This window comes from Caretta caretta, chromosome 1 (assembly GCF_965140235.1).
Source record: "Caretta caretta isolate rCarCar2 chromosome 1, rCarCar1.hap1, whole genome shotgun sequence".
Taxonomy (NCBI): Eukaryota; Metazoa; Chordata; order Testudines; family Cheloniidae; genus Caretta; species Caretta caretta.
Genome location: NC_134206.1, coordinates 250241253 through 250267970, shown reverse-complemented (window position 1 = coordinate 250267970; position 26718 = coordinate 250241253). Strand labels below are relative to the sequence as shown.

Below are 26718 nucleotides of genomic sequence, written 5' to 3'. Positions count from 1 at the left end.
GTTGGGGAAATACCCTGGGGTTCCACAGATGTCCAGGGGTTGGCCATGCCTAGGAGTTCCACAGGTGTCGGGGTTGGTCATTGACCCTGGGGCCATGCAGCCCCTGGGGGCCCAGAAGGAAATGCCGATGCCCCCAGCGGGTGGCCTTGGCCTGCGGGCAGGTCTTACTCCTCACTTTTAGAGCCCAAGGAAGGGGAGTCTCGTCTGGGGGACCAGAATGGGACTGATGTCGCCTGTCTACCCCGTTCCCGTCGGCTCTCTCCGTGGACTTCTGCTGGGGAGCTGTACCAGGCCCATGTCTCTCGGTGCCGTGATCGACACTTCACGCAATGAGAACGGTGCTGCTCCGTGGACTGGGAGCAAGAGGATCGATGTCTTAGAGACCATCAACGCACCCATGGGGATCTGTACCAGAAAATTGGAGATTCGGACGCTCCAGGCGCCAGAGCTCTGGGGACTGGCAACACGCCTCCAAGGGTCTACACCAGACAGCCAATGATCAACGCCAGGATCCCAGTGAACACTGCCTGCAGATGGGGGAACAATGTCAGGAACTCTGGCAGGTAAGCCAACCCGCATCCGGGGGCTGGTGGCGCTGTTCAGGAGAGAGCTGGTGGGGCATCCCCTGCACAGATGGAGACTGCTCGAAGGGTCCCAGGGCAGGTTTTCCCCCTTGAACGGGGCACCCCAGTAGCTGGTGTGGACAGCACCAGAAGGGACAATATGTCTGTAGCAACCTAAAAGACCTCCGGCATGGACAGCACCGCCGAGTGCCTCTGCCGCTTTCTGGGGTGGTGGGCAGGGATTGAAGGGGGCTCAACAACTCAGTAGGCCACAGTCCAGAGCGAAAGAGCTGCCCCTCGTGGGTCTTTTTATCTCCTCTGGCTCTCTCCTTCCCTTCACAGGAAACAGGAAAATGGCCTCTTCCAGCCCTTCTTTGCTTTTTAGCCGGTACCGGGGATGGGACTGTCTGAGGTTGGTGCCGGCGGCGTGCTCAGCACCAAGGCTGCGGTTCTCAGAGCAGAGTCCGATCTAGTCGGCTCCGATGCCAGTGCGAGGGCTGACTCCATAAGGAGCGCTCAAAGACGAATGTCCCACTCCTTTTTTGTTCATGGCCTGAAGCTCTTAGATGTGACACTGGTCGCCCACATTGGTTCCCCCAAGCACTTTAAGCAGCTTTTATGGGGATCACAGAGTGGCATAGGTTTCTTGCAGCAGTCACAAGGCTTGAAGCCTAGGGACTAGTGCATGATCCATCCCTAGGCTAAGTTCTGTCCAGGATTAACCAACTATTACTAACTCTAACACTACTGGAACTATAATAGTATACAAGTTTTTAACAAATATATACAAAAAGTTCACAACTAGACACAGCTGAGAGACGTAAGCTTGCCAAGGCAAGGAGACGTTCAAGCACCATCACAGGCGGTAAGAAGGAACTGAGGGAGGAGGGAGCCAACAGCACCCCTTATACCACCGCATATGCACACCACTCCAGAGGATGCCAGATCCAGTCCCCTAAAGATATCTCAGAGGGAAAAAATTCCGGCACCAGCGCGTGAGACAAGCACACACCCCTAAAACGGAATGGACATGAGCAATCACTTGAATAAGAACTCCTTGTTTTTATAGTGTGGTCCTTTAGGATTTTGTCAGTTTTCACTTCCCTGCTATATTCACCAGTGTCCAATGAAACCTGAGAAGAATGATGCACCATCGTTGCCTACACTCAAGTCACTTAAAAAGTCACCACCATCCTCTCTCCCCTACAACTCAGTTTTGTTTTCTTCAAACTCCAGTCACAATCCAAATATTCAGTTAAATTTCTCTGTGTTTGATCTTTAGTTGTGGTTTACATTTTTATGGGATAATGACCGTTAGGAAAAAAGTCTGTAGGTGCGCTAAACCAATTTATCTGCTGCCGTGCATCATGTGAACCTCCCCAGACTACTTTTTAAAACTTAGAATTAGCCATAAATAGCCTGTTACATTTTGAATGTCCTTCCCAACAATTTTTTCCAGTTCCAGGTTGGGGACAGAATATATATAGTCATTTACACCCTTGATCTTTGTTTGAGCATTCAGTACTTACTTAAGGATGGTCCATGCAGAACTGCACAGTTGGGACAGTGGTACAGATCAATGTCAACAGCATGGTGCTCCTCTACTTTGACACAGCTGAAAAGAAAAAAATTGTTTTCAATGCTCATGAGAAGAAGAAAAAAAAAATCTCAAGAGTCCAAGTCCTTTTATTTTCCTCTCTATCCGGCCCCCCTCCAAAAAAAAAAAAAAAAAATAGTTAAGTCTAGCAACATTTACCAGAACATACTGCAGCTCTATGCAGTCAGAACTACATACATCAAGACTCCACTCCAAAGCCAAACTATGTGTGTCACTTTCAGCATCTATACAGTTACTTTAAAAATATGCAAATCAAAGTTTAATTGGGAATACTATTAAAGTATCTGATAAAAAGTAACCAGATGGAAGTAAATTCCATAGTGTAACTACACAAATGCTTTGATCTTAATTACAAGAAGCAGGGTGTGCAAGGTAATTAAAGCAAAGCCAGAAAAAATGTATTACTCAAGTCTAAGTGCTGATAGTTTACAGAAGACATCATGGAAGCTTTGTTGCTTCCCATGTGGCAATGCATGTCTTTGGTAGCATACTGTACATAAAAAAAAATTTTTAAAAGAACACAGGCCGCTATTCTCTCAAACATCAAAGGGAAATAAGGTATACTATTCATTTTTCCTCATACCTTCCCTTGCAACAGCAGCTAACAGTGACCACATTAAAGTGTATTCTTCTTCTCTGCAAAACATGCATCCTTTTGAATAAACAAACTTTTTTATCACGCTTGTTATAAAATACCTATAATTAGGCCAGTTAAAAATAAATAATTTAGACCAAATATTACAGCAGGTTACTTCCTCTCTTGGTAAGATTACACCAACATATATGGATGGCTATAAAAACCCAGCAAGGTTGGAAAAGGTCAGGTTTTTCTATTCAAGATAGCTGGATATGAAATGAAGTATTGATAGTGGTATTTTGCAGGTTTTGCATCACTAGAGATTAATGATTTAGAAAAGCAGTGTTCATATAGAATTTTCTCAAAAATTTTATTGTTTAAATACTCTTTTTGCTGAGAGGCACCCAACGTTTGACAGAATTCCTCTCTCTTCGAAGTATGTGACTTGTTCATAAATAATGATGAAAGATTAAAGAACAGTTTTTATACCATAAATAGGGCCCAACCAAATTCACGGTCCATTTTGGTTAATTTCACAGTCCTACGATTTTAAAAATTGTAAATTTCATGATTACAGACATTTAAATCTGAAATTTCACAGTGTTGTAATTATAGGGGTCTTGACACAAAAAGGAGCTGGGGTGGGAGGGGGGTGTCGCAGTACTGCTTCTCTTACTTCTGTGCTGGTGCTGATGGCAGCGCTACCTTCAAAGCTGGGTAGTCGGAGAGCAGCGGCTGCTGGCTGGGAGCCCAGCTCTGAAGGCAGATCCACCATGAGCAGTAGCACAAAAGTAAGGATGGCATGGTATGGTATTGCCACCCTTATTCTGCGCTGTTGCCTTCAGAGCTGGGCACCTGGCCAACAGCAACCTCTCCAGACGTCCAGCTCTGACGGCAGCACAGAAATAAGGGTGACAATACTGCAATCGCCCTAAAATAACCTTGGGATACCCCTCCCCGCAGCCTCGTTTTGGGTCAGGACCCCCACTTTGAGAAACACTGTTCTCCCCTGTGAAATCCGTATAGTATAAACACACAAAGAAACAGATTTCACGGTCCATGACACGTTTTTCCATGTCCATGAATTTGGTAGGGCACTAATCGTAAAAGTTTACCAAACATTCATATTAATAAATCCAATGCAAACAGATAATTACCCGATACTATTGCCATGTAAGTTAGACCCGAAGCCATAACAGACCCAAGGTCGACAAGAAATTGGTTAAAAAAAGGCAAAGCTCGCGTGCTATATCTGACTTGTCAAGAAGAGAGTGCTCTTCAGTGACATCCACTGCAGTCTAGGTATCTTTTATCACAAGTGTTTATATATGGTAGCATGAGAAGTCAGTTAAAACGTTTGTATTCACGGAGCACAATTAATGAACTCTGCATCAAAGTTGAACTGCTCTGCATTCAAAATAAGTAATTGTATTTACACAAATGTTTATTTTATTGTCTATAACAATACATTAGAAGTGGTCTAAAGATAAAATAGAAATGCTATTAAATGTAACAAGAAAATATTAAATGCTCCCACTGACCACATAAAGAAGATTTATCATATATAACCTTTTATAAAAATATGTAGGTTTCTTTGGGTAATTTCACAGCAATCAAAAAACTCCATCAGATTATTAAAAGCTGATCTCCCCCAAGCCTTAAATTGTGATAGAGTTTTAAGATGGTTCCAGATAGATGTTTTTATTAGGCACATTTTTGATTTTGATTTTTATTATAAAGGACAAACTTAAAAAAACCTTTAAACACACCATATATATCAAAAGAATGCCATGAAACTCTTTAATTCACTAGAATTGAGAGCCACAAGACAAACTCCTTCCAGACAGCATCAGTCTACACCAACGGCCAATCTGCCACTGACTATTCCCATCGAAAACTGTTCTAAGTGCACCACAAAGTATCCACAATCTTCGTACAACATGTACACTCAAACTTTAAGGCCAGAAGGGACCATCATGATCACCTAGTCCAGCGGTTCTCAATCCACGGTCCAATTAGCACACAGCTGGAGCCCACCCATGCTGCAGAGGAAGGAAAAGAAACCCATGGTCTGACAATCTGACCCGGGGGAAATTCCTTCCCAAATCCAAATATAGCAATCAGTTAGACCCAGAGCATGTGGAAAATACCCACCAGCTAGACACCTACGAAAGTACTCCCTGTAGTAACTCGGGGCCCTCTTCATATAGCGTCCCATTGCCAGCCATTGGAGATATTTGCTGCTAGCTATCGCATATCAGCTACCTGCCATTGTAGGCTGTCTCATCATACCATCCCCCTCCATAAATTTATCAAGCGAAGCTAAGGTTTTTTTTTTATCCTCCACTACTCCCACTGGAAGGCTGCTCCAGAAAGAAAACATGTACACAAAACATTTGAGGATACCAAACATTCAACCTTTTTTTCCCCAAGCCCCTCTCCTACTCAGTTTCTCCTCTCCTTTCCCATCCAAAAAAGAGCTTTAAAGCTGTTTAGGACTAATATTAGACTACAGAAATGAAGTACAAAACTGAAGTTTCAAGGCAGTTAAATGGAGTCTCCATGTGGCGTTGGCAAATTGAAATAGTAGAACTGTACCTGTAACAACTGATTACAAATATACCTTCCCACCACCACCAATAATATAATCCTTTCAAAATAAGTAATATTAGCTATGGGGTTTATATAGAGGTAGTTTTGCGTTTGTTTGGTTTTTTGTTCAATGAAGAGAACCTTAAAACAAAATGATTTAGCCTCACATAAGTGTATAGAATGCATAATAAAACAAAACTAATTTTGAAGTGGCTTTAAAACAAATTTTAAAAATGACACCCCCACAGGATTTTCTCTCTCCAAAAGATGCTTTATAAAAATAGAAATAAAATCCCCATTTTAGCTATTTTGTGCTTGCAATAGTTATGTACGTGTTAAAGATTAATACCATACTTTTTAAATATAAGGTATTATTGCTAATTTTCAAATGATCACAAATCAAAACAAATTCTACAAATTATAGAAAAACCTTTTCTATAGTAAAACAGGTTGTGCAAATAATTGCATTATATTTTGACTAAAACATTGCCTACAGTTCCTATGCTCAGTTTTGTCTCGGTTGCACATGCCAGCTAAACACTTTTACATTAGTTGTACCTTTATTAGCAGTACAAGCTTTCAACTACTGCAAGATAAGCAAAGAATAACCCCTCCCACTCCTTGTCCCGAGAAAAGAATGCCAATGTGAGCATTTTTATCAAGGGGAATGGGAGTGGAGATACCAAAATCAGTTTGGAAATCCCATGGAAGTCTGGTTACTCATTAATTCAAGTCAACTGTCTCCAAGTGTCAATAGGACACCACGTAAGCAAAATCTGAAGATTCAGACAACAGAAAGTGCTAAAGATGTCACTGTCCCAACCCACCAAATGGCTCTGGGATATTCTGTAAACAGAAAGTGTTCTGTTTAAGTCACAATTTGTCACTCCTTCAGGGAGCGAATTTAAACAATCAAAAGATTTTAGAGCTTGGGTTGCAGATGAAGACTGAGAAACAGATTGAAAATGTCATCAGATACAAACACTTCCTTCTGTAGAGAAAAAGCAAACTGAAAAAATGAACTGTATTTGAAGGCTAGTCTAAATAACTAAGACAGATCATTAATATTCAGAGAGTAAAAAAGTCAACATTTAAACCTTAGATCTAAGATAAAACTGACTGACAAGAAAGTGCCTTAGATACAAAGGATCCCAAAGATGTTCGTTTTTATATCACTCTACTAAGAATTGACCAAACTGAATTTTCTTTTGTGAAAAGAGGAACCAATAGTCATCCATTATATTCCAGTGTCATTCCAATACTGCATTATTAGTAAACAAAGATAAGAATGGCCATACTAGATCCATCTAGCCCAGTATTCTGTCTTCCAACGGTGGCCAGCACCAGGTGTTTCAGACGGAATGAACAGAACAGGTAACCATCAAGTGATCCATCCCTTGTCACCCATTCCCAGCTTCCGGCAAACAGAGGCTAGGGACACCATCCCTGCCCATCCTGGCTAACAGCCATTGATGGACCTATCCTCCATGAATTTATCGAGTTCTTTTTTGAACCCTGTTATAGTTTTAGCTGTTACAACATCCCCTGGCAAAAGAGTTCCACAGGTTGACTGTGCATTGTGTGAAGAAACACTTCCTTTTGTTTGTTTTAAACCTACTACCTATTAATTTCATTTGATGACCCCTAGTTCTTGTGTTATGAGAAGGAGTAAATAACACTTCCTTATTTATTTTCTGCACACCAGTCATGTTTTTAAATAGACTTCTATCATACCCCCCTTTGTCATCTCTTTTCCAAGCTGAAAAGTCCCAGCCTTATTAATTGCTCCTCATATGGAAGCTGTTCCATACCCCTAATCATTTTTGTTGCCCTTTTCTGTACCTTTTCCAATTTCAATATATCTTTTTTGAGATGGGGTAACCACATCTACACTCAGTATTCAAGATGTGGGCATACCAGGGATTTATATAGAGGCAAAATGATATTTTCTGTCTTATTATCAATCCCTTTCTTAATGATTCCCAACATTCTGTTAGCTTTTTTGACTGCTGCTGCACATTGAGTGGATGTTTTCAGAGAACTATCCACAATGACACCAAGACCTCTTTCTTGAGTGGTAACAGCTAATTTTGACCCCACTACTTTATATGTATAGTTAGAATGTTTTCCAAAGTGCATTATTTTGCATTAATCAACATTGAATTTCATCTGCCATTTTGTTACCCAGTCACCCAGTTTTGTGAGATCCTTTTGTAACTCTTTGCAGTCTGCTCTGAACTTAACTATCTTGAGTAGTTTTGTATCATCTGCAAATTTTCCCACCTCATTATTTACCCCTTTTTCCAGATCATTTATGAATATGTTGAACAGTACTGGTCCCACTAGCAAGCCCTGGGGGACACCACTATTTAGTTCTCTCCGTTCTGAAAACGGATCATTTATTCCTACTCTTTGTTTCCTATCTTTTAACCAGTTACTGATCCATGAGAGGACCTTCCCTCTTACCCCATGACAGCTTACTTTGCTTAAGAGTCTTTGGTGAGGGACTTTGCCAAAGACTTTCTGAAAGATAATATTCAGCTCTTATGTTGACTCATTTGTTTCTTACACCTATGCCAAACTGCTATGAACTAGGTAAATAAGTAGTTCCTCATATAGAACAAGCATAATTATAGAACAAACTACTCAATATGGGGCCAGTGAATATTTCTGCTTACATTTATCCATTGTCAAAAAAATCTTTAAAGAGTTACTTACCAGTAACCACAGTTCAAAAACATTGTATAGATGCACGATTCAGGTGTGCATGAAGACAAAGAATTACAGTTACTTCAGTAATCTTCCTTTCTTCCCGAGAGTATAGTCTGAGATTTTTGGGCAAGAACAGTACCTTTTTTTGTTTGTGCAGCACCTAGCACACTGCAGGCCCGACCAGAAGCAAATACATTAGAACTATTAGATTCCCCATTACTGGGGAATGAACTACCAACTCTCAAAGAGGTAAGTCTGAGAAATACTACTTTATTAAATATTGCAGGATCCTGTAATGGGCATCAGACCTAGTTACCAAAAATGTAATGTGTGTGATAGTATAAACAGACCTCAGACCCGCTATGACAGATATCACTCAGACATGCTAAGGAAGTCATCCTGAACCTGGAAAAAAGTCTGGTCTCAAACCCTTAGCACTGTGTCACTTGCAAAGTCATAACGGGTTTCTTTACAAAACTTCCTCCATTTAGACAAACTGCTGAACAGACAGAATCAAAGGAGGAAACTCTATGTGCCAACAATTTAAGCCACAAGAGTACAAGTTCAGTCTATTTTAGATACTGCTAAGGGCCCCTATTATCTCTAAACTATGTAGCTTTATCAGGGAAAGCAAGCATGGGAGCTTTGCAAAAATATAGGTGGATTTATAAATTGTTCAGAAGGATCAGCAGGCCTTCTGGTGCTCAGACATCTAGGTTGCCACCAGATTCAAGCTCTTCCATCCTCAACTTACATCCAGATTGTAGGGTTGCCAGGTGTCCATTTTTCGACTGGAACACCTGGTCGAAAAGGGACCCTGGCAGCTCCAGTCAGCACCCCTGACCAGGCCATTAAAAGTCCGGATGGCAGCACAGTGGAGCCAAGGTAGGCTCCCTGACTACCCTAGCTCTGCATGGCTCCTGGAAGCAGCAGCATGTTCCTGCAGCCCGTAGGCACAGGGGCAGCCAGGCAATAGAGACTCCACACGCTGCCCTTACCCAGAGTGCCAGCTCCACAGCTCCCATTGGCTAGGAACTGTGGTTGTGGTGCCTGTGAACTGGGGCAGTGCGGAGAGCTGCCTGGCTGCCCGTGCACCTTCGAGCCAGAGGGACGTACTGGTCACTTCCAGGAACCACCTAAGGTAAGCGCTGAGTAGAACCCTGAGTAGAACCCATCTGAGTAGATGTTGAGGCAATTTGAAACTGAAGCACGGCCAAGGAGTATTCCTTCCTCCCCAAAAGGTCCAAGCACTTCCAGTCCCTATCATAGGCAGTGGACCTCATCTGGTATTGACAGCTGTAGGAATTAATAGCGTCCATCACAATGGAGTTGGGTGAAGGGTAGAAGAAGAGGAATTCAGTCTCTCTCACTGGGACATAATATTTTTGTCTGCCTGCTCTCAGGCAGGTGCCACCGATGCTGAGGTTTGCCAAATAGTTGTTGCAGGGTCCAGAATTATCTCGTTAATGGGTAGGGCAATTTTTGAGGAGGAAGATGGAGTGTCAAGGAGATGATGGTGGTGGGTGTCCTTGACTTCTTCTAGTAGTATTTGCCACTCTCTGCCAGGTCCTGGAAGAGGTGAAAGTCATCCGCCAGAGATGGTGGGGGAGGCATGACTGCCTCATCCAGGGAGACATGACAGGGTCAACCTCTTCCTCAACACTGCCCTCCTGTTCCTCCACGATTTCTTCTGGAGGTTCTGAAACTCTGGATACGGAAACAGAAGTGGTGCACCTCAAGGGTTCTTGGGTGGGCCTAAAAGCTCGAGAGGCATGGTAGCTATATGCAGCCCAAGAGTCCCAGTATGGCCACTGGGGTGGTGGTGGCACCGAGCTCAGTGCCCATGGGTGGCTGTATAAAGATGGCGGTGGTGGGGCCGTCCGAGAGTGTGCCTGAGTGCTCTGTTGATATTGGGCACACTTGGGAGGAGTACTGTGACACCACCTCCTCCAGTTCGCTATCTAAACCCTCACTAGAGGGGGGGAGAGGGAGCATGGCAGGGTAGTGGGGTAGTGCTGGGCAGAGCTGGTACAGAGAAGAAGAGACTCCAGTACATCTGATACACAAAGGTCCCTTGAGTGTCGGAATACTGGCGGTACTGACTCAGTGCCATTAGAGGTACCAGAGAGAGGTGGGGGAGGGATGAGAATCTTGCCTGTGCCAGTTGCTCTGGTGCTGGATAAGGAGTCAATGACTGTACTGTTGGAGAATCGCATACCAGCAATGACTTCTTAGCAGAGTACTTATTCCTGTCCTTGTCCCTCAGCACCATTGACTCTATGCCCGTGCCCATCAGGTTCGGACGCTTGTCAATGGTACCTGCCACTGTAGATTTCTGCAAGCCATGGATACCAGGTTGGGATTGTCACGGTGGTGTCAGTACCAAGGAAACCAAGCGTGCTGGAAACAGTCTGTGGCTATCTCAAGACTCATTATGGGGACTTCCCGTTCTCTTTTTCAACGATTTACGAGAGGGGTCAGTGGCTTGTTTCTTCAATCAACAGCATTTAGATGTTGAGGGCTGTGGGGAAGATGCACGTCTGCCAGGTACCTTGCGGCAAGGGTCCAGAGAGCCGCCTCCATTAACATGATCTTCTATCTGACCTCTCTATCCTTACAAGACCTGGGCCTGAGTTGCTGGCAGAGATCACACTTTTGCTGAATGTAGCCTTCCCCAAGTGTATGCACTGGGAGTGCTTGTCTGCAACAGGGATCGCCTCTTTGCAAGAAAGGCATTTCTTGAAGCCCCATGAACGAGGCATACCCCATTGGGGGAAGGGTCCCCAACAAGGAGAAAAAAGCAGGAAAAATGATGGGTTTTTTTCTTTATTTGTTTTTTTAAGAGGGAAAAGATAAAAAGGGAGAAAACTATCACTATAACTACACTAGGTACTAGGAGGCCAACTAACTACAGAAATGCAAAATCGAAAGCAATTGTCGTAATGGACTGTGAATAGCTCCGTCGCTAGCCAAGGGTGGTTGAGAAGGAACTGAGTGAGGTTAGCCCATACATGCTGACTAGCCTCGTGGCAAGACATGAGGAGAGACAGCACATGTGCAGGCTTAACAGACACTGCTACCAACATTCTCTGATCAGCGGTGCAGGATACAAGCACACCTACAGTGGAGCACCCATAGGGACACTACTCGAAGAAGAACTTTCTCTTCTGTATGCAGACCATGCTACAGTACAGTAAAACCTGCCTTAGTGACCACCTCTGAAGAGAGACCATCTGTCACAAGCAACTACTTGCAGAGGCCATGGAACGTTTCCCCCTATAATTTAACTATGAAGAAACTGTGAAGAGTGACCACCTGTCATCTGCAGCCAGCGACCACATTTTCTTTCTCCCGTCAGACCTGGGTGCCTGGCCAGCAGCCGCTGCTCTCTGCCCTGCCTTCAGTACTGGGTGGATAGAGAGCAGTGTCGGCTAGCTTTTTTCTGGAAGTCTTTTAACAGTCTTATAAATGTCTAAATGGTTTGTGTTCGGAGTACCACAGAGATCAACTCTCTTGTTTTATACTGCAATAGGGGCGACACTGGGGGTGGGGGACTTGCAAGGGCTATAGCCACTCCAAAATTTTCCTTTGCCATCCCCGCCCCATAGCCACCCCTCCCTGAACAAAGGTCAAACTTTTCGCAGAAGTAAGGGTGGCATAGTATGATATTACCACCTTTACTTTTCTATTGCTGCTGGCAGCTACAGGGGCTGATATGTACAACCTACTTGAACCACACACACACACACACACAGTGGCTTGGGAGTGCCTGAGGATATGGCAAGGGATCCCAGACTCTCGTGCGTGTGGTGCAATCTTGCAGAGGAGGTGGAGCTCCTGGTCTGGCCTCCACTCACAACGCCTATTGCTCTTTGCACCGGCTTACTAGCAACCAGGGGACACACATTTACCCTCCCTGAGAGGGAGCCACGCTGACTTGGACAGCTAAAGTACAATAAGAGGTGGACCATTCAGGCAGCGGAGAGAAACTACGTGTATCTCTTTGGAGCAGTTGGCCACACCGAGTCTCTGTGAAGGTTGTCAGAGGGGTTCCCCGCCTCCTTCCAGGACATCTTTAGGCTGGGTTTGGCTCCATTCTTGGGGCTATGGCTAAAGGTACCTGCCATAACAGGTGCTGGGGGAGGAGGATAAGTTATGGCCAGTCCAAGGGAGCGTAGAAGCTGTGTGAGTCGGGGGGGAGGGGTCTGGATATGGGCAGGGTGCATGGGTTGGGGCTGTAGGCTCCGCGCCTTAAGGGACCTAGTTTCTGAGCTACATGATGGGCTGCGGATGTGGGTCTAAGGACAGGGATCTCAAACTCAAATCACCACAAGGGCCACATGAGGACTAGTACATTGGCCCGAGGGCTGCATCACTGACACCCTCCCACAGTGCCCCTGGCCCCACCCCCACTCCACCCCTTCCATGAGGCCCAGCCCTGCCTCTTCCCACCCCTTCCCTGCCCCCATTCCAATCCCTTCCCCAAATCCCCACCCCACCTCTTCTCGACCTCCTCTCCTGAGCACATGGCTCCCCGCTCCTCCCTCCCCCCCCCCCCCCGGATAAGCGTTGCCAAACAGCTGTTTGATGGTGGGAAGCACCTGGAGGTAGGCAGAGGAGTGGGGACATGGTGTGCTGGGGGGGAGGGGAGCTTGGCGGCCTCAGGAAATAACTCGGGGGGGGGGGGGGCGCGGGGTGCTTGGCAGGCCACAGCAAATAACTGCGGGCCACATGCAGCCTGCAGGCCACATGTTTGGACCCCTGGTCTAGGATATGCGGGGCTTTTTTGCAGAGCAGAGGGGAGCGGGATGAGTTGGCAGAGGTAGATGGGGTGCAAGAAGCACTGGAGTTCTTGTGAGTGCTGGGTGGGTATGAAGGGAACTGGGGTTCTCGTGGGGATGGGGGCACAGCCACTGCTCTCCGGCCACCCAGCTCTGAGAAGGTGAAGTAGTAAGGGTGGCATGGTATGGCACTGCCACATTTACTTGTGTGCTGCTGCTTGCAGCAGCACTGCCTTTAGAGTGAGCAGCCAGACATCAATAGCTGCTCGGCAGATAACACAGCCCACAATTTTCTGTCTAGCACACCTCAGCTCACTCTTAGGTAAGATGGATTGAGAGGCAGAAAGCTTCCTTGAAGTCCAGGATGGTAACAGCAGTAGAGCCAAGAAAAACAGAGAGGCTTAGCAATTCCTTCATTTGTAGGGAAAGGTGAGAGCTCCTTCTCGTTCATTTATTTATGAATAAGGGTGAGTGCAGAATTAATTTATTCTGGGGTGTAGTTTAGGATAAAAAACTCAGGTTTTTTGTTTTATTTAGGAAGCAGTCCAGGATTGATTAATTGGAGTTGTATGTGATGGAGAGAAAAATATCAAAACTGATTTTATTTGTGGGTGGTTAATACTGATTAGCATGGGGAGGAAGCTGATTTACTGATGAAGAAGAAAAGACATGTCAATGCAAAGTAAAATGGCACCGTCTTTAAGGACACAGCTCTGCAAGTATATTTCATCCACAATATAGCAGAACCGCAGGAGTTACGAACACCAGAATTGTAGACTGACCAATCAACCACACACATCATTTGGAACCGGAAGTACGCAACCCGGCGGCAGCAGAGACAAAAAAAGAAAGCAAATACAATAGAGTACTGTGTTAAACAAAAAGAAAAGGAGTACTTGTGGCACCTTAGAGACTAACCAATTTATTTGAGCATAAGCTTTCGTGAGCTGCTCATGAAAAGCTCATGCTCAAATAAATTGGTTAGTCTCTAAGGTGCCACAAGTACTCCTTTTCTTTTTGCGAATACAGACTAACACAGCTGTTACTCTGAAACCTGTGTTAAACAAACTACTTTAAAAAAAAAAGTTAATAAAAGATTTCACCAGGTAAGGAAACTGCTTCTGTGTTTGTTTCATTTAAATTAAGATGGTTAAAAGTAGCATTTTTCTTCTGCATAGTAAACTTTCAAAGCTGTATTAAGTCAATGGTCAGATGTAAATTTTTGAAAGAACCACCATAACGTTCTGTTCAGAAAAAACCAGGAGTTCTTGTAGCACCTTAGAGACTAACAAATTTATTAGGGTATAAGCTTTCGTGAGCTAGAACCCACCTGCTTGTAACACTGGAGTTCTACTGTAGTAGGCTTAGGCTTTATCTACACAAAGAAGTTGAACCATTAAATTTTTTTTAATTGATTAAATTAAACTGATCAAAAGAGGGCTTGATTTAAACCAAAAGAAGTGGCCATACTGCCTTTTGTTTTACCTTGAGTCAACAGCTGAAAAGAAATAAACCTGATTTATGCCAAAATAAGAGCATCCACAGTGTCTTTTGCATAAGTTTAACTTAATCAGTTTTAAAAACATTTTATTTTAAATGGTGCAACTTGTGCACGTACATAAGGACTTAGGTTTCAAGCCAAGGAAAGAGGAAAGAGTGAGATTGTGGACATGGGACAGAGACCAAGCCGTTGTCTACACATAAACTGTACCACTTGAACTACACTAGTATAGTTAAGTAGAATAAATCCCATCACCACTGAGTATGGACACAGTTATGTCAAAGGTGTTCCAGTACAGGAAGTGGCACTTCTGTATCAGTACAACTGTGTCCACGCAGTGTTTATAACAGTATAGCTATGGAGGTTTTTAAAAAAAATAAACTAGAACCCCTCATTGACAGTTATTCCAGTACAACTTTCAAAAGTGGACGAGGCCTGAAGGAATTAGCTTAAAAGGAGTACATGAAGAGTACATGAAGGAATACTCTAACATTTGAGCTAACAGAGCACCTGCTAGTAGGCGGCTATCTTCTATGTGGACCAGCCACTAGAAGCATTTCATTGTCAAAAGAATATTTTTAGCAAAGCAAGAAAGTAAACTGGACAAGTGATTCATAAAATAGAATTTTCATCTCTTCACTGTTTGAAAAAATATTGCAATATTTTATCCTAAATATTTTATATTTTATCTCAATTTGACCTAGAAATTCAAAATCGAACATAATCTCTGATAAGAACAAATGCATAGGTCCCAAATCTGTGGGCACACCCGCGCCCCAGGGATGCACGGAGGAATGTTTGGGGGGTGCGGCTGGGGCCCAGGCCAGTCCCCAAGGGGAACTGACTACCACCCCTGCACCAACCCCCAGCTATGGCCCCAGCCTCAGCCCCCTTGCCTCTGTCCGTTTCTCCCCCTCCCAGAGCCATGACCCTGCTCCTGGCCCCGGGGGACAGGTATGGACAGGGGCAAGGGCGGGGGCAAGGTAAAACTTTTGGGGACCACCGGACTAATGCCTTTGAATGTTTTTGAAATTTTACAATTACATTTTTGTATTATTTAATATATATGCACATCCTAAGCAATTCTGTAAGGTCCAACACAGACAGTCCAATCACTAACAACTTTGAAAGGTGATGTAGGTCTTAATCATGGATTTCTAATCTTTATTATGTCAGTGAAGAGTCTAAAGTTCACAGTCAAACTGAGCTTGTGGGGATTACAAGTGCCTAGGCTGCTACCCACACGTTTTTGAAACAGCAGCAGTGTAAAACTGACAAATCAATAAGGGCATGCCTATATGAATGGTTAGTTTGCAGCAAGCTAGGGTTTAAATCTACCCCACACTAGCCTCCCCACAAACTAAGTGTCCGTTTGGACCCTGCTGCCACACACTAAAAGTTCTGTAATGCTCTCTGATCTATTCCCGTTTCAAGCAGAATAGATTAAAGTGCATAGGAGAACTTCTAGTGCACTGCAGCAGGGTCCACACAGACACTTAGTTAGGGTGACCAGGTGTCCCGTTTTTGACTGCAACACCTGGTCGAAAAGGGATCCTGACAGCTCAGGTCAGCACTGCTGACCGGCTTTTGACCGTCTGGTTGGCGGTGCCGCACGGTGGGTGTGGTAGGCTCCCTGCTCCCCTCCACGCTGCGTGGCTCCCAGGAAGCAGCTAGCATATCCCCAATCTAGCTCCTACAGGTAGGGGTAGCCAGGGGGATCTGCATGCTGCCCCTGCCCTAAGCGCTGCCCCCACAGCTCCCATTGACCAGGAACCACAGCCAATAGGAGCTACAGGGGTAGCACCTGTGGACAGGGCAGCGGGCAGAGCCGCCTGGCCGCGCCTCCACCTAGGAGCTGTAGAACGGACATGCCGCTGCTTCCGGGAGCTGCTTGAGGTAAACACTGCCCAGAGCCTGCACCCCTAACTCTCTCTCAGGCCCGAGCCCCCTGCCCCAGCCCTGATCCCCCTCCTGCCCTCCGAACCCCTCAGTCCCATCCCAGAGCACTTCCTGCACCCCAAACCCCTCATCCCCAGCACCACCCCAGAGTGCACCCCCAGCCAGAACCCTCACACACACCCCTGCGCCCAAGCCCGGAGCCCCCTCCTGCATCCCAAATCCCTCATCCCTGGCCTCACATCAGAGCCCTCCCACACCCCAACCCCCTACCCCAGCCCGAAGTCCCCTCCCACACCCTGAACCCCTCATTTCTGGCCCCAACCCAGAGCCCTCACCCCCTCCCACACCCCATTAAAAATGAGAGAATAAGTGAGGGTGGAGAGAGCAAGCGACAGAGGGAGGGGGAAGGAGTGAGCGTAGGGTGGGGCCTCGGAAAATGGGCGTGGCATGGGCGGGGGCTCAGATGAGGGGCATGGCATGGGTGGGGCCAGAGTGTTCAGTTTTGTGCAAGTAGAAAGTTGGCAACCCTACACTTCGTGTATGCACAGGCTAGAGCCAAGCAGATTTACACCCTAGCTTGCTGCAAACTAAGCGTTCATGTAGACAACTCCTAAAGTTTCAATGCTATTCAAAGGGAGGACTGGTCAAAATTTGACAAATATTTTCATCAAGAACCTGAATTTATTTTAAAAACTTTTGAATTTTTTCCCTCCATTATTTTTTAAACCTTGTAAAATTGCCCCTTCCCCTTTTCCAGTGGGGAAAAGGGGAATGGTGGGGAGAGTGAGAAAAAGGAAAACAAAGTTTGCATCTCAATTTTTTGCCAACAAAAATGAAAAATTTTGAATGAGATTAAAACTATTTTCTTTTTAAACATTTGAGAAAAAAATGGAGGAACATTTCAGAGCCCTATGGGCAGCTGTGAAATTGCCTAGATTAATGTAAGTTTCACTGTGCTAGTGCTTGACAAAGATATGAGCAACAAAGGTACTGGAGCTATTACCCTAGCTCTAGCTGATTTCCCTCTGGCACATTTTTCAATGTATGTCTTTTCGCTGTTCTTTCTAGATGTCCTTCCCAATTTTCACCTGCCATAGGATTCACTCCTATACTATTCCTCATTCTAGCCACTAAACATGATCAGCTATTAAACAGGCAACAGTTATATAACAGTGTCATCACTGACAGAGTTAACATTCCAGTAAGATTAGCTGTCCTAGGCTGTCTGCAGACTCAGAAATATAACATTGCATTGATTACACAGTTCATGTTAGGAAGGTATTCTTTGCAACCGTGAGTGCTAAAAACTCATTTTGAAAGCAGAAGCTTGGATTCCACAGAATCTGATATGTCATGGAGGCCACATATCCAAGAGGATGAATCCAACCCATGGTTTGACATTCGTGCCTTAGAGCGAGAGTTTGTCTACACAGCAATTTACAAAGCAGCAAGCTAGGGTGTGACTCTGTAGCACACCATCTTACCATGAAGTAGTGTCCCATATGGACATTGCTACAAGCGCAGTGAAAGTCCCAGAGTTCAGTTTGGCATACTACTTTGAAGAGTAGTATGACACCAAACCATGCCCCAAGAACTTTTACTGCACTGTATAGCAGTGTCCGCACAGGACATCACTGCACAGCAAGCTGGTGTGTTACAGAATCATACCCTGGCTTGCCACACAGTAACATGCTGTGTGGACAAGCCCTAAGATATGGCACATGATCTAACTCTCCACTCCTATGAAACGGCCACCGCTTCCCACAGCGCCCATTGGCTGGGAACTGCGAAATGCAGCCACTGGGAGCTGCAAGCGGCCGTACCTGTGGACCCTTAGGTAAACAAACCATCTCGCCGCCCGCCAGGGACCTGAACAAGCCACAGATCAAGTTTGGGAACCCCTGTTCTAGAATGATCCAGACCAAATCAAATCTGTCTTTAAAAAAAAAGGAACATGAAAAACTTCAATTCTCAATGTTTTCTTTCCCTCCCCCCAATTTCATGCATAGTGTTTTTAAAACAAAACATTAATGTAAATAGAAACAACATAATTAAATGTAGGAATAAGTTTAGCAGGCTAGCTGCCATCTGTCAACTGAATTTCAAATGAAAATAGATTTAATACTACAACATATTTAAAATTTAGAATATTTTGACTCTCCGCATTTGACTTTTACAATAAATGCAGAATGATCTTCTACAGAAGCTTTTTGCTTTTGTGGCAAACCTAAGCACTTATGCCCTGCAGAGCAAGAACGAACTCAACATTTTCAGCAAGAAAATCTACTTTACTTAATGTCAAAGTAATGGAGAGAAAGTATTAATTCAATTCAAAGCAGAACTGACCTGGAAAGACAGAACTATCCATTTAAACCCATGTTACTGGCATGAAGCAGACACACATCCAAAGACACTTGAAACTTCTAAAATATAAGTTAGTTCTGTGTATTAATTTGCCAATGACACAATATGGAAAAAAGACTGGTAGATATGAGAAATGGTTCAATAATTTTAAATTCCCTAAATACTTCACCAAAACAACTTAATAGTTCTTCCGTATCACTAAACAGGTCAGTGGAAATTTGCTATTGTCTCATAGCTGACTGGAATTCTGTTATTAAATGAATAAATTTTTTTTTAGACTGTGGAATATTACTTTTCAAGCCTGTGAACTGAATATATGGAAATCTTTACAAGTTAGTCAAAATGGTTTAGACATGGTTCTGAAAAGAAAGAACAATATACTAGAAAGTACAAGTATTTGTACAACAGGCAAAGTGTTTGCTTAATAATCATGTGCAAAGTAGGGTTGCCAACCTCCCGGTTTTGCCAGGAGTCTCCTGGAATCAGACTATCTCCCAGAGGCTACTGAAGCCAAATCATGAGATTTTACGTCACTAAAAGTCCAGTAGTGCTCCCTGCCTGCCCTGACCCTACACCGCTCCCAGAAGTGGCCAGCATAACCCTGCAGCCCTCCCCTCCCAGGGAACTGCAGCCAATGGGAGCTGTGGGGGCGGTGCCTGCAGGCAGGGGCAGTGCATGGAGCCCCGACCCGATCCCCCCTCCCCCACGAGGGGCCGCAGAGACGTGCCAGATGCTTCCAGGACCAGCACGGGGCCAGGCCTTAGCCCCACTGCACCGCCAACTAGAAGCCACCCAAGGTAAGCATCATGCAGCCAGTGACCACACCCCCCACTCCATCCTGTAGCCCAGCACCCCGCCTCCTCCTGCACCCAACCCCCTGCCCCAGCCCTGAGCAGCCAGCCCATCCCAGCAGCCCGCCACTTCCCGCAGCTCCAATTGGCTGGGAACGGTGAACAGCGGCCACTGGCAGCTGCAGGAGGCCCATGTTTGCGGATGGTAAACGTAAACAAAATGTCTCACGGCCCACCAGTGAATTACCCTGATAGGCCACATGTGGCCCACAGGTTGCCCATCACTGCTCTATTCTAAGAATTAAGGACCATCCAACAAGGGATCCCATTACATACACAATTAAAGACATAAAAATATTGGATTCATTAAAAGAACAACACGACCTACATCCACGAAAATAAGAGCACCTTTATAAACCATGACTTCAGCTCTTCAGTCAAATTAACTGTATGTCAAAGAAACCAAACAGGAAGGTAATGTACTGGAACATTTTCTAAGTAACTTATCTAGAGGGTGATGCAATACAAATTCTCTACTGACAAGTTAAATTTCATACTTAGCACTTTACAGGAACTGCCTTCACAAACTCACTTAACATTTTCTATAAGAAGTGATTACCAAGTTAAATTATGCGTCTTTATTTTTTCAAATGGGTATGCTAAACAGGCAAGGCTAACAGTATGATTGATACAGAGCAATTAAATACCATCTAGATTACAACTAAACTGCTTCAACCAATAATTCTAAAACAAACTCTTAAGCAGCATAGTATAGGTAACTATGTAAAAACCCATGCTGTTGTACAAATCCAATTCAGAAAGTGTCAAAAACCAGAAAATGGCTTAGAACTTAATTGGATAGTAACAGACTGTGAATTCCTGTAACAGTTGAACCTAGTAATATTCTAAACAAAGAACTCTCAACAATGCTTGTAGATGTTTCCATCACTTCACACTGATTTGAACATTCTAGGCTTCAGAGTGACAATCCTGGAATCTTTTTATTTACATAATTCATTTGTACTGTATTACATACTACCAACGTTCTAACAAACATATTATACAGTATGCTCAATATGTCCTGGACTGATTCTAGTCTGGAAAACTGAGTTCTGTCTACCTAGATTCTCTGACAGATTTTAATTGGATATAGTATTCTTCACTTCCTGTCCTAAACTTTGCACTGTTATACATTGTTAAACAGCAGCTATATTTCATCCCAGAACACTCAGTAATGGATAAAGTGATTCCTATGTATACAAGATACTTTGATTCTTCTCACATGAAAGGCACTATTAAAAACTCAAGGTCCCTAATTAATCACCACCTACTTTAGCATAATGAAATTACCTTATTGTCCTCCCACTGTAATTTTAAGAATATTATAAAAACATTCACTGAAACAAAATGTTGACATTATTGTCCAATCTAAGGATTCAAAAATTATGAGTAAGGCTTCAGTCATGAGTAGCTTTAAAAAAATCATAATTTAAAAAAAATAAACTTCAGAGTCTTTATTTACCTTCTGAGTTGAGCCTTTAGTGTTCACATTTTCAGGACCCCCCACTCCCAAAATGATGGCTAGAAGTTTAATTTTTTTAAAAAAAGGGAAAGTCAGATTCTCATTGTCACATGACTCAGGGAGCAGGGGCTTTTAAAAAAATCAAATATCAGAATTGGGAACATACTATTCATGTTAAGGGCAACATAATGCATTGCTTCCAAACACAGCACAAACTGGTGTTTGACCAATTTGTACGTCAAGACAACTGCACTCAAAACAGATATCCACACAATTCCAAGAATTAGACTTTTCTATAGCACTCAACACTGTTGTATAGGAGCGCTTCACACAGATTAATGAATTTATTCTGACAAGAGAAGCCATGTCACAGAAGGGGAACTGAGGCAAAGAGAACAACTTGTTCTCAGTTAGGAAATTTGTGGCAGGGCTGGAATCAGTTACCAAATGTTCCGAGTACTAGTCTGAAGTGAGCTATTAAAATGGGGAGGCTTGTTTTTAAAAAATTGTAAAGCCAACAGAAAAACAGTTTTTATTCGGGGGTGGGAGTGAGACAGACATAGCCTTTTTGAACTACAACAGAGTCGGGAATTTCTATCTTGCTTCTGTGGAAATAGTGCTAAATTAGAGAAAATAAGTTTAAGAAACCTTCCCTCACCTTACTTTTTCCAGACTAACATCAGTTTCCACAGAAACAAAGTCAATCAGAACCTAAAAGCAAAAACTCACTTGTTAACTACAGCAACAAATGTGGGAAATGTGAGTTATGAAAACTTAGCTGAGAGCCATAGATTTCTAAATTTGGAGTGATTCAATTTACATTTTTTAATTAAAATTTAAGGTAACATTCCCATTTCAACAGGAGTAATTTCTGGAAGGGAAAATTACCGGTAGTTAATTTATCCTGCCCTCGTAATCACACCAGATACCCACACAGTTTGAACCTTTCCTGGCCAATTAAACGTCTCCTTTCATAACTTTATTTGTAACTTTCTCTTTGTCAGCATCCATAAATTGTCAGAATGGACACAGATGAGTGTCCAACCTCTTTTTGAGAGCATCCATGACAGGCTAGAGAAGGAATGGCATTCCAAAAGGCACTTCCCACCACCACCACCTTGCATTCTGAGGGTGGGGCCTTCACACCAGACAGTGATTTCAAAAGAGAAAGTGACCATAACGTTCTCTCTGCTTAACCAAGAATGAAGAAATCTCATCCTCAATCTGCCAAATATTGTAATTAGCATTAACATCATATATCCTAACAGCCATGGGAACAAACAAAACTGGTTTTGAGGTCGATATTGTATTAAATGAATGGTTCTGATAACATCTTAATGTCTGGTTTCAGAGCAACAGCCATGTTAGTCTGTATTCGCAAAAAGAAAAGGAGTACTTGTGGCACCTCAGAGACTAACCAATTTATTTGAGCATAAGCTTTTGTGATGCATCCGATGAAGTGAGCTGTAGCTCACGAAAGCTTATGCTCAAATAAATTGGTAGGTCTCTAAGGTGCCACAAGTACTCCTTTTCTTTTTATCTTAATATCTGGAAGCAGATATTTACCATCCTCGGACTCTATAGACTATAGTTACTCCAATGAATAATTTTTTTACAAGTTATAATAAGTGCAATCTCTTGATTTAGGCTTAGACCTGAGATTTGATATAAGGAAGTCTTCTAAAAGGCAGAAGAGACCTTGAGGCCTCTGCACTTTTACTAACCAGTCCTCAAAGTACAAAATACATGAACATTCTACCTTTTCAAATGAACTGTCACCACAGACACACATTTGGAAAAGACTGTAGGCATAACTGAAAACTAAATGGCAGAATTCTGTACTGGTAATAATTCTCACCAGAATGGATATGAAGTTACTTCTTTTCAACAGGTTAGATTAAATATGGAATTAAATTTCTGAGGGTGAGAACTGCAAATCAATGCTGTGAATTCAGAGATGACCAAAACTGAAGTTTAATCATTTAAAGTTTCATGTTATACCAAAAGTAATGTTCATTATGCATACAAATGGTGCTGTAGTTTTCCTCTTCATGACCCTCTATAACTCACTCACTTTGAAATAGGGTCACCAAGAATGGGTCTTCATTTGTGAAACTGTGAGCATTTTAAACAGATAAGGATATAAACTTCTAAATCTAAAAAAGACCCAGGAAGAAACACATTCAGCTGTAAAAGGCACCAAGCTTGTAGAAATAGGCATCTCCTTTTGGATGATCAACTAGACACTATTCAATACGCTTAACATTGAAAAACACAAAAGGATTTTCAAACAATTTCAAAAATCAGTTATATTCTGACTGTTTAGCAACAAAGAAGCCTTTCCCTCATAGTACAACCTCTATTATGCAGTTTCAGAAATGGCAAATTTATTTCCTTAAACTGCTAGACTACAGTAATTTAACACTTAAATGCCAATGATTTATTTGCAGTGTTAATGACCACCTTGATCCATCAGTCCATCAGCCCTTACAGAGAGAGGGCCCAATCACAACACATCATTCATGCTGTTCTAGCCGGTCCTTTAGCTACTTACTGGCTGGGCTGTCAGTAGCATTGGACACCTGACCAGCATAGCGCACCGTAGTCCAGAACCCCCGAGTGATCTGCCAGCCTCAGCCTCCCAAGTAGCTGGGATTACAGGCACACACCACCGAGCCTGGTATTAATGACCAAGGAAATATAATGGTTCAACACCCTTGTATGCATGCCCTTCTATATTAGAAAGGTAACCTACAATTTATCCCCTAAACTGTGTGAAGATTTTTGTCTATGACTTTATATACAGCAAATGACTTGAGTTTTAATTTTGATAAAACATGTATTACACTACCATATGCCCAAATCAACTGGGACGCTAGAAGAATGGCATACCATTTTCTGCTATTTTCTATATGCTATCAATGTTCCAATTAGCACCAGCAAGAGGCAGCTACTTCACGATGCTGAATAACAAATTCTTCATGGCAGTGGTCTTGTGTGGAACCTTTTTTTAAAAAAAAAAAAAAAACTTACCATAATATTTCATTAGCTAACAGCCTTATGAGATGTGATCGGTCCAGAGGGGAGAGAGGTTGCCTTTCATGGTATCAGGCAAACACTGTACATCCCGATTTAAGAAGAAATTTTAAAAGAGCAGAAGATTCCTTCCCCTCAACCCTCTCCGACCCATTAAAAATTATACATATCAAAGGGCCTGTGTATCAGGATGCATTGTTTAGCTTAATACAAATTTCTCAAACCAGGTAGGCAAAGGAAAGGTCCAATCTCACTGTGCTCTGAAAAATGCAGAGCAAATAAAATATTATGTAACAGATAGTAGGGCAGGAAGATAATTGGTGATGACATCAAAAAGCTGCAATTCCAAATCTAAACAGATTCTGTATGTGCAGGAGAATAAAGAGGTAATCACTATCAATTTGAAATCTAATCAACTAAAATAAGTAGTTTCAAACCCTATACCTTTTCTCAGTCCCCTTGCTAATTTTTGTGGTTTTAGAACTACACTTTCCCATTTTCTCAGGTTTTTTCTGTCTTTTGCTCTTGTGTGAAAGGATCATATAAGTGAAGTCTGATTGAATTCTATGATACGTGGTCAACAACAAAAAAAGGATTGAAATCATTAATATTCCTCACCCGTAAAAAAAATTTACTAACATAAATGTTTTTTATTTTCAAACAAAACCTAAATGTGGGGCCTAAATCTACACCCAGCAGCTGCTGTCAGAACTGCTGTCAGATTGTCAATGCAAACTCCCTGCTCACAACAGGACCACATGCTGGGGATATGAGAACACAAGTACACCTGCAAGGAGCAAACAAACCCGATAAAAAGTTTCAGAGCTGACTATGCAACAGAATAATTAATTGATTTTTTAAATTTACTGGACACAGAACTTTTGAGCTTGTCACTGCCTCCAGTGTCCCTTGAATCTAGAAAATTGAACTGAGCACTAAAAGAATGTGCTCGTTCTTACCATCCACATCCAGCAGAGGGACACTCGCCTGTCTAGCCTGCTTTACATCGTGAGTCTGTTTTTGTTAAATGGGGGTATTTAAATGTCCTGCTGTCAATCAAAACGCACTTCCTACAATCACAACCGGCTCCTCAGTAAATATCTCAGCGCTTGGTCTCTACAAATACCAGACGCCAAACGTGAACCAGGCAGCTAGGGTCAGAACCGAACAGCCAGTTGGGTCGCCGAGCCCCCAACTTGTTTCTTTGTTTAAATGTCCGTGAATACCCCCCCACACACACACACACACACACCAGGCTGCCGCTGCTTCGGGCCTCTCTCACGCACACGCACAGTTTCTAAACCACACACGAGCCGGCCGCGGCCGGGAAAGCCGCTTGGGACCGGACAAGAAACGTCAAACCCAGAAAAGGCAGGAACGGACCCCAAACACAGTGAGCCACGAACCCCAGGCACGGCCGCAGCCGGGAGCTACCGGCCCGGGGCAGGCAGCTAGGGAAGAGGAGGTTATCCCTCACCCCATCTCCCCCACCGAGCGGCCGGCATCCCCCACCCATACAGGACGGAGGCAGCCGGGGGCGAGGGAATCTCCCCCCACACACACACACACAAACAGTTAGCACCCACTTTCCCCTCCCCCCGGCGCGCTCAACTTCTGGGCAGCTCCTGCCCCCCGCTCTCCCGCGGCCCGAGAGCCCCTCATCTGTTGCTCCCTTTACTTTCATGGGTGACACCCCGTCAGTGCCGGGCCGGGCACCCCGCACGCGGCTCCCCGCCGAGGCGCCGGGCGGGGAGCGGGGTTCTGCAGCTCGGTGGCATGGGGCAAGAAGGCATCGGGGGAGCTCGCTCGCAGCTGCCCTGCCAGGAGGTCCGGGCGCAGAGGCGCGAGGCGTCCCCGCCGGGGTCCCCGGCCCCCCATTGTTTCCCGCGGGTGGCGGTTGTTATTACCGGGGTAGCTGCCACCCCCGGGCTGTTCCCCTCGTTCCCCCCCCCCCCCCCGCCGCCACCACGGCCCGGGCTCTCCTCGCCCCGCGGGCTCCCCGGCCCCTACCTGCCGTGGAACCAGTCCTTGCAGATGTCGCACTCGATCATGAAGCGGCTCACATCGTAGGGCTCCCGGCACACACAGTACACGGGGGTCGCGGTCGCCGCCGCCGCTCCGGCCATCTTTAAAGAACTCACTGCCTGAGCCACCCTCCCCCTCCAACAGCCGCCGCCAGCGGCACCAATAACAACAGCGCGCGCGCGCCAGCCCCACGGAGCGCGCGCGCCAGAGGCGACACGAGAGAGGGCGCGCGTGCGCGCCACACAGTCATATGGCCAGTGAACGCTCCACCGCTGAGCATGCGCGCCTGGGAACTTGGCCTCCTGAGAGCAGCAGCAGGTCGAAGACGTACGAGCGGATGCGACTCTTGCGCGTGCCCGCCAGCCGTCTACGCTATATTGGATGCGCGACAGAAAAGCACGTGCCACAACTCCCTCTGGAGGCGGAGCAGGCAGGCAGCTAGGGCACGCGCTGGCTCCTCCCCCGCGTGACAGTTCCGGGCCGGGGGGGAGGTGGGTAGAGAGGGGAGTGAAGGGTTCCGCGAGGACACAGAGAGAAAGAGCTCGAGCGCTGGGAGGGGGAAGAGCCGTCTCCCTTATGTAACCGACCGGGGCAGACGGGACGGAGGGGGCCTCCGCCTCCTCTCTACGGAAAGTGCCGACAGCTGCCGGACTTGCCCGAACTTCTCGACTTCGTTGTTCACGCTTCTGAATGACACGGGGGGATCCCCTGTCGCGGGGGCGGGGCGGCGCCCGCGG

General features: G+C 44.7%; 1 protein-coding gene across 1 annotated transcript in view; it reads right to left on the bottom strand.

Annotated features, from left to right (window-relative positions):
* Window positions 1-26153, bottom strand: part of KDM7A (lysine demethylase 7A) — a 94272-nt gene extending 68119 nt beyond the window's left edge. Inside the window, exons 1-2 of the mRNA XM_048830868.2 lie at window positions 25967-26153; window positions 2093-2178 (exon numbers count right to left, since the gene is read on the bottom strand). Of these exons, the coding sequence (XP_048686825.1) occupies window positions 2093-2178; window positions 25967-26082 (202 nt within the window). The 5' untranslated portion in view covers window positions 26083-26153. The remainder of the gene's footprint in view (window positions 1-2092; window positions 2179-25966) is intronic.
* Window positions 26154-26718: the final 565 nt, after the last annotated feature.